At 65.0% G+C, this 8,297-nt stretch overlaps 1 protein-coding gene across 2 annotated transcripts; it reads left to right on the forward strand.

Annotated features, from left to right (window-relative positions):
- The first annotated feature begins 553 nt into the window (after positions 1-553).
- On the forward strand, positions 554-8,017 carry LOC106980453 (melanoma-associated antigen B5-like). 2 transcript variants are annotated; one of them, XM_027054523.2, is made up of 2 exons: positions 554-706; positions 6,587-8,017. In XM_027054523.2, exon 2 carries the CDS (start codon positions 6,648-6,650, stop codon positions 7,782-7,784), a length of 1,137 nt encoding a protein of 378 aa, XP_026910324.1. In that variant the 5' UTR covers positions 554-706; positions 6,587-6,647; the 3' UTR covers positions 7,785-8,017. The 2 variants fall into 2 exon arrangements, with proteins under 2 accessions (XP_026910324.1, XP_053058183.1); XM_053202208.1 differs by lacking the exon at positions 554-706 and adding an exon at positions 1,062-1,214.
- The last annotated feature ends 280 nt before the right edge of the window (positions 8,018-8,297 follow it).

Here is an 8,297-nt window from a genome sequence, read left to right on the forward strand (position 1 = left end):
ATGACGATCTGCATATGCAGTGTAGCCTAGCTTCAAAACATGGTGGTCTCATGAGATTATCTGCCTCAGCCTGTTTCCTACAGTTAAGTATTACAGAGCAGAAGTTACCTAAAAGACCAAGTCTGGGGCAGGGGTCAAGGGAACAAATGTATCAGCAGGGTTTTTCCTCTGACATTCCCTCTCCCAACCTAAGTCCACTTTCTCGTTCTTCACCTTTCGCGTCTCCGATCACCCCTGGGACACAGACTCGTCCCCTCTAGGATGGGCACTAAAGAGATTACTAAACAGTTCGTAGGGACGTGGCAGCGCTCCGGAAGCCTTTCATTAAAGAGACAGAAGCCAAGATGAGGACTGATATAAATGAAAACTGACGAAAATAACATACAGGCATACAGGGAGTCGTGCATCAACCTACCCTCACCTGCTCTCACACCTATGCTGTCAAGCTGACCTATTAAAGAAAAGTATCAAGGAGCTAAGAGGGTGGTAGTGGAGGGAAACCGCGAGTCCTCTCCACTCCCGAACAGAGGGGGCACCAGAGATCCCGCCCCCCGCTGCCAGCCTTCACGGGCCCTATCGTTGGTGACAGGAAGAAGAACCCTCACTTCCTCTTGGGGCGCCTGAGGAAGGGGAGAGACTTTCCTTTCGGCTGCCGCTCCTCAGGGCAGGCGACTGAGGAATCTTCTAGGCCCGAGCGCAAGTCAAGGTAAGAAGCCCGATTAAGGAATAAGAGAATACCTCCCTCCCCACAAATAGTGCGTCCTCTGCTCCCCACTGCCCCCCGCGCCTACTCTCAGTCTTATGGGGCCCTTGGCAGAGTGGTCAGTCAGGCGGAAAGAGATTTCCACCTAGGGGGTCGCAAGAACGTGAAGGCTTTGGTGGGAGGCGCCAGTTCAGCGGAGGGGGGGAGAAGACCCTAACGAAAACCAAGGGGAGAAAAAGTAGGTAACAGGTGCCACCAAGGCCATGCCTGGTTCCTCGTGGCTCCCGGGGGGAATCAAACATGGCGGTCACACGTGTGGGAAGCTACCCTCCCTATTTGGAGGCTCAGGAAGCTGAAGGCCTTGAATTTAGAGGAAGGGTACTATGCTCTGAAGGAAATGAAAGAAGCGAACTCTGAGTGAGGTCTGAGGGAACCGTCGTTTCTAGAACAATGAGGTGGCGCCTAACTTCCAACCGCCATCCGTCCTGGAGAGATCTGGGGAAAGGCAGTGGTATGTGGACGGACACTCGTGTTTTTTTCTCTCTGGTGTCACCGGAAGGTTGGGGAGAGGAGTGTATGTTGTGGGGGCCGGTGGGGGTAGGGGGCTGCGGGGGTGTGTGTGGGGGGAGGGGCGTGGGGGGCGGTGGGGGGGCATGGGGGGAGGCAGCGTCGGGAAGAGGCGGCGGTATTGAGGGAGGAGGCGGCGGCGTTGAGGGAGAAAGCTGCGGCGTTGAGGGAGGGGGCATGGGGGGACGTCGGGGGGGGCAGCGGGGGGAAGGGGCGTGGGGGGCGGCGGGGGAAGCAGCGGGGGGGGCATGGAGGAAGGGGGCGGGGGGCATGGAGGGAGGTAGCATCAGGAAGAGGCGGCGGCGTTGAGGAAGAAGGCTGCAGCGTTGAGGGAGAAGGCTGCGACGTTGAGGGAGGGGGCAGCGGCGGGCAGTGGGGGAACGGGGCATGGGGGTAGGGGGCATGGGGGGGCGTCGGGGGGGCAGCGGGGGGAAGGGGCGTGGGGGGCGGCGGGGGAAGCAGCGGGGGGGGGGCATGGGGGGAGGGGGCGGGGGGGCATGGGGGGAGGCAGCATCGGAAAGAGGAGGCGGCATTGAGGGAGAAGGCTGCGGCGTTGAGGGAGGGGGCAGCGGTGGGCAGTGGGGGAACGGGGCATGGGGGAGGGGGCATGGGGGGGCGTGGGGGGGGCAGCGGGGGGAAGGGGCATCGGGGGGACCGTCGGGGGGGCAGCGGGGGAAGGGGCGTGGGGGGGCGGGGGAAGCAGCGGGGGGGGCCTGGGGGGAGGGGGAGTGGAGGGCGGGGGGGCATGGGGGGAGGCAGCGTCGGGAAGACGCGGCGGCGCTGAGGGAGGCGGCGGCGTTGAGGGAGAAGGCTGCGGCGTTGAGGGAGGGGGCAGCGGCGGGCAGTGGGGGAACGGGGCATGAGGGGAGGGGGCATGGGGGGACAGCGGGTGGGGCAGCGGGGCGAAGGGGCGTGGGGGGCGGCGGGGGAAGCAGCGGGGGGGGCATGGGGGGGCGGGGGGGCATGGGGGGAGGCAGCGTCGGGAAGAGGCGGCAGCGTTGAGAGAGGAGGAGGCGGCAGGCAGTGGGGGAACAGGGCATGGGGGGAGGGGGCATAGGGAGGGGCATGGGGGGTTGGGGGGCGTCGAGGGGCAGCGGGGGGAAGGGGGCCGGGGGGGCGTCGGGGGGCAGCGGGGGGAAGGGGGCCGGGGGGGGCGTCGGGGGGGCAGCGGGGGAAGGGGCGTGGGGGGCGGCCGGGGAAGCAGCGGGGGGTGCATGGGAGGAGGGCGTGGAGGGGCATGGGGGGAGGCAGCGTCGGGAAGAGGCGGCGGCACTGAGGGAGGAGGCGGCGGCGTTGAGGAAGAAGGCTGCGGCCTTCAAGGAGGGGGCAGCGGCGGGCAGTGGGGGAACGGGGCATGGGGGGCAGTGGGGGTGGGCAGCGGGGGGGAGGAGCGTGGGGGGCGGCGGGGGAAGCAGTGGGGGGGATATGGGGAGGGGGCGGGGGGGGCATGGGTGGAGGCAGCATCGGGAAAAGGCGGCGGCGTTGAGGGAGAAGGCTGCAGCCTTCAGGGAGGGGGCAGCGGCGGGCAGTGGGGGAACGGGGCATGGGGGGAGGGGGCATGGGGGGGGCAGCGGGGGGAAGGGGCGTGGGGGGGGCAGCAGGGGGAAGGGGCGTGGGGGGCGGCGGGGGAAGCAGCGGGAGGAGCATGGGGGGAGGGGGCGTGGGGGGGCATGGGGGGAGGCAGCATCGGGAAGAGGGGCGGCGTTGAGGGAGAAGGCTGCTGCGGGCAGTGGGGGAACGGGGCATGAGGGGAGGGGGCACGGGGGGTCGTCGGGGGGGAGCAGCGGGGGGAAGGGGCGGCGGGGGAAGCGGGGGGGGCATGGGGGGAGGGGAGGGCAGCGTGGGGAAGAGGCGGCAGCGTTGAGGGAGGAGGCAGCGGCGTTGAGGGAGGGGGCAGCGGCGGGCAGTGGGGGAACAGGGCATGGGGGGAGGGGGCATGGGGGGTCGTCGGGGGGGCAGCGGGGGGAAGGGGCGTGGGGGAGCGTCGGGGGGCAGCGGGGGGAAGGGGCGTGGGGGGCGGCGGGGGAAGCATTGGGGGGGCATGGGGGGAGGGGGCAGTGGCGGGCAGCGGTGGAACGGGGCATGGGAGAAGGGGCATGGGGGGCGTCGGGGGGGGTGCGTCGGGGGGCAGTGGGGGGAAGGGGCGTGGGGGGCGGCGGGGGAAGCGGCGGGGGGGCATGGGGGGAAGGGCGGGGGGGGCATGGGGGGAGGCAGCGTCAGGAAAAGGCTGCGGTGTTGAGGGAGAAGGCTGCGGCGTTGAGGGAGGGGGCAGCGGCGGGCAGTGGGGGAATGGGGCATGGGGGGAGGGGGCATGGGGGGCGTCGGGGGGCACCGGGGAAGGGCGTGGGGGGCGGCAGGGGAAGCAGCGGGGGGGGGGGGCCATGGGAGGAGGGAGCAGTGGGGGGTGAGTTGGGGGGAGGGGAGGCGGGGGAAAGGGGTGTGGGGGGACAGCGGGTGAGGGGGCACGGGTGGTGGGGGGAGGGAGCGTGGGGGGGCGGCGGGGGAGGGGGCGGTGGGGGGCCGATGGGGGGTGTCGCGGGGGGCGTTGGGGGAAGGGGAGGCAGGGCGGGGTGGTGGGGGGACAGGGCGTCGGGGTGCGTTGGGGACGCGGCAGGGGCTGTCGGGGGACGTGGCGGGGGAGGTCGGGGGGGGCGGTGTTGGTAGAGGGGGCATCGGGGGCGTCGGGGGAGACGGCAGGGGGAGGGGGCGTGGGGGGCGTCGGGGGGAGGGGGCGGCAGGGCGAAGGGGCATGGGGGTATCAGGGGAGGGGGCATGGGGGCAGCGGGGTGAGGGGGCGTGGGGGGGCAGCGGGGGAGGAGGTGGGGGAGGGGGCGTCAGGGGGAGCAGGCGTGGGGGGAGGGATCGTCGGGGGGCGGTGCGGGGAGGGGGCATCGGCGACTCTGGGGGAGGCAGCAGGGGGAGGGGGCATTGAGGGGAAGGGGGTGTGGGGGGTCGGTGCGGGGAGGGGGCATTGGGGGCTGTCGGGGGAGGTGGTGGGAGGGGCATCCGGGTGCGTCGGGGATGCAGCGGGGGGAGGGGGCGTTGAGGGGGAGGGGCTGTCGGGGGAGGCGGCGGGGGGAGAGGGGGCGTCGGGGGACGTCTGGGGAGACGGCGGGGGGAGGGGTCATCGGGCTGCAGGGGAGGCCGTGGGCGACGGGGGCGTCGGGGGGGGGGTGTCGGGGAGGCAGTGGGGGGAGGGGGCGTCTGGGTGCACCAGGGGAGGGGGCCTGGGGGGGGCAGCGGGGGGAGGGGTGTCGGGGGGAGGGGCGGGGGCAGCAGGGGGAGGGAGCATGGGGGAGGGAGTATCAGGGGGAGCGGGCGTGGGGGGAGGAGGCATTGGGAAGGCATTGGAAGGGGGCGCAGGGAGAGATGGGGAAGGTGCATCAGAGGGGAGAGGGCATCGGGAGGGGGCAGCGGGGGGACGGGGTGTCAGGGCTGCGGGAGAGGCATTGGGGGGCAGGGGAGGCAGCATGGGGGAAGGGCGTGGGGGGGCATCAGGGGAGGGGGCATCAAGGAGGCGGTCGGGGGAGGGGCATTGGGGGAGGGGGCATGGGGTGAGGGGGCATCAGGGGGGCAGTGGGGGTAGGGGGCATTGCAGGGGAGGAGCGTGGGGGGGCGTCAAGGGGAGGGGGTGGTGGTGGGTGGCAGCTGGGGGAGGGGTCATGGGGGAGCAGGCGTGGGGAGAGGGGTCGCTGGGGAGAGGGGGCGTGGGGGGAGGGGGCATTGGGGAGGCGTTGGGAGGGGGCATTGGGGGAGGCGGTGGTGGGAGGGGTTGGGGGGCAGCGGGGTTGGGGGCGTCAGGGGGCTTCAGGGTAGGCAGCGGGGGTTAGGGCGTCAAGGGGCTTCAGGGGAGGCAGTGGGGGGAGGAGGCGTTGTGGGCGGCAGGAGGGCAGTGGGGGTAGGGGGCATCGGGGTGCGTTGGGGAGGCGGAAGTGGGAGGGTGCGGTGGGGGGGTGGCAGGGGGTGGGGGTGTTGGGCGGCAGGGTATCGGTGGGGGGAGGGTGCGTCGGTGGGGGGGCAGTGTAGGGAGAGGGCGTCAGGGGTTGTTGGGGGGAGGCGGTAGGGGGCGGGTAGGGGCGGCGAGGGGGGCCGGTGGGGGAGGGGGCGTCAGGGTGCATCAGGGAGTCGGCAGGGGGAGGGGACGGCAGGGGCGTCAGCGGGGGGGAGGGGGCGTGGGGGGGGCGGGTGTTGGGGGAGGGTGCGTCGGGGGAGACAGCAGGGGTAGGGGGTGTTGGGGATGGCGGGGGGGGGTGGTGGGGGGAGGGGATGTCAGGGTGCGTCGGGGGAGGGGGCGGGAGGAGGGGGCGGCGGGGTCAGTGGAGGGAGGGGGCATGGGGGAGGGGTGTCAGGGGGCGTTGGCGGGAGGGGGCGTCGGCGGGAGGGGGCGTCAGAGGGGGCGGCAGGGGGAGGGGGGCGGGGGGCGTCGGGTGGAGTAAGATTTTGTTTAAAAGCAACATTTACTCCCTGAAGTAGGAGGAGTTCTAGATCTTTCCATGACATCTGAATCAAACAATTCTTACTTTTAGAGAACAGGAAAGGGGGATGACTCCCATATTCTCCCAGCATGTTTAAGGACAGGCTGGCAGGAAGATAAGAATCCCAGGCTACAGTAGGGGCCAAAGGAAAGATTGGAAGGCGGGGAGGGGGAGACCACTGGCTGTCGAAAAATAACAAAAAATCAGATCCCCACTTTTCCATTCAGGACTTGAAGGCTCAGGGCAGGGCAGTCAGGCCGAGCCTCACCCTCACTTATTTATACCAAATCTGAGTACAGCCATCAGTGAGCAGAAGGGAAGTGTACCAGGCGCTAGTTAGAGGCCAAGTGAGTACCCTGAATGAGAAATGAGGACCAAAACAGCCCATGAAGGAGAGGGCTTCACACAACTCTCAGTTGGATGCCCCCCTGAGGGGGACAGGGTGTAAAGAACTACTTTACTTCTTCCTCTAGGGTCTTTGGGTTTGGTCTGAGGTATCGACTTCGTGGCAATAGAATAGAGGAGACCCAGGACTGATCAAGAGTTTTCAGGATGATCCTGAATGTAAACTTAGAACACCCCCAGAACGCAGAAGAGAGGCTCCCCACTGGCAGCCCCTGCTGTCACCCCAGTATACCCCAGGCAGGGTTGGCAGACTATACTCTAAGGTTCCCTCTAACTTCCTCCATAGAATTCTCCGGGAACAGGCTGATGAGAACAGGAGCCTTGTGGGTTCCTGGAGCAGGGCCCTCTGATAAGCCCCCAGAGGCAGCCTTGGTTAAAGCCAGGGAGGAATCTCCCTGATGAAGGTGCTCACGTCACTTCATTCTCCCTCATCCAGGGATCCGCATCTCCTGATCCTGTTTCTAGGCCTGCCTCCTGTGCCTGACCGAGGTGCCATCATGCCTCGGAGACACAAGAGTAAGTTCAAGGCTCATGAGAGACGCCGCCAGGCTAAAGGTGAAGCTCAGGGTTGCGAAGATGCTCAGGCCGATGCTCAGGCCAAAGCAGCAGCGGAAGCGGAGTCCACTCCCTCCTCCGCTGCTCAGTGCGAAGATACTACCCAGAGTGTGCCCACTACTGGGTCAAGTGGCGCTTCTCAGCGGCGTAGAAGAAGAGCAAGAGCCGCCGCCGCCGCCGCCGCCGCCGCCGCCGCCGCCACTTCTGCAGCCGTTCCTGGCCCTAAATCTGATGAAGAATCCAACAACCAAGATGAGGAAAGGGTGAGCCCCTACGAGGCCCCATTCTACGTTGAACGCCCAGGCGAAGATTCTCTGAGCAGGAAGCCTGGCTTGCTGGAGCAGTACCTTCTGTACAAGTATAAGATGAAACAGCCCATTCTGAAGGAAGACATGCTGAAGATTATCGGCCCAAATTATGAAGAGCGTTTTCCTGAGATCCTTAAGAAAGCGGCTGAGCGCATTGAGATTGTCTTCGCCGTCGACCTACAGGAAATCGACTCGACTAGATACGACCTCGTCAGCAAACTCAAACTCCCCAACAACGGGAGGGTGCGTGCTGGCAGGGGGTTACCCAAGACCGGTCTCCTGATGAATATCCTGGGAATGATCTTCATGAAAGGCAACTGTGCTGCTGAGGAAGACATCTGGAAATTCCTGGGTCTGATGCGAGTATATCCTGGGAGGAAGCACTTCATCTACGGGGAGCCCAGGAAGCTCATCACCAAAGATTTGGTGAGGCTGCAGTATCTCGAGTACCGCCAGGTGGCCAACAGTGATCCTCCACGCCATGAGTTCCTGTGGGGCCCAAACGCCCTAGCTGAAACCACCAAGATGAAAGTCCTGCAGTTCTTGTCGAAGGTCAACGATACCATCCCCACTGCTTTCCCGTCCTATTATGAAGAGGCTCTGCGGGAAGAGGAAGAGAGAGCCCAGGCCAGAGGCGCGACCGGGGGTGGCCCTACCGCCAGAGTCCTCATACCTTCCAGCGTCATGGCCAGGAGTATCTTCCCACCTCTGCTGAGACCCGAGGGTTCTAATCCTCGTGACAAGATAATACAACGTCGCAGTAAGAATTAGATTATTAGCAATGTGAAAGAATCTCACAGTAAAATAGTAAGGATGAGAGAATAGAAAAAAAAAATTTAAACATGGTCAATCCAGGTTTTTTTTGTTCCTTTTAGGCGTTAGTTTTACACAAGTTACTATGTTTTAGTTTTAAATGATTTAGACTTCAAGTTTGCTCAATAAAGATAAATTACATCTTAATTCATACTTCAAGTTTGTTCAATAAAGATAAATTAAATCTTAAATTATACGATGTGTTTACTGACTCTTTTGTTCATCACACATGGAGTACCTGCTCACCGGAAAGCTCAGTTTAGCACCGCAGATGCTGATATAAAGGAATCCAGTCTCTACTCATAGAATTTTAGAGCCTTTGAGCCACACTCACACAAGTAAGATGCCCAGATACCCTCTCTGGCCTTTAAGTAGAGTAAAAAGAACCGGAGAGGAGGAGGGTGGTCCTTATGAGAACAATTAGGTGGAAATTTCCTAAGCAACACAGCTTGGGACTTTAGGAACCTGCTA

This window comes from Acinonyx jubatus, chromosome X (assembly GCF_027475565.1).
Source record: "Acinonyx jubatus isolate Ajub_Pintada_27869175 chromosome X, VMU_Ajub_asm_v1.0, whole genome shotgun sequence".
Classification (NCBI taxonomy): Eukaryota; Metazoa; Chordata; class Mammalia; order Carnivora; family Felidae; genus Acinonyx; species Acinonyx jubatus.

Coding starts and splice junctions, on each gene's coding strand:
- LOC106980453 (XM_027054523.2), top strand. CDS start 6,648: ATGCCTCGGAGACACAAGAGTAAGTTCAAGGCTCATGAGAGACGCCGC.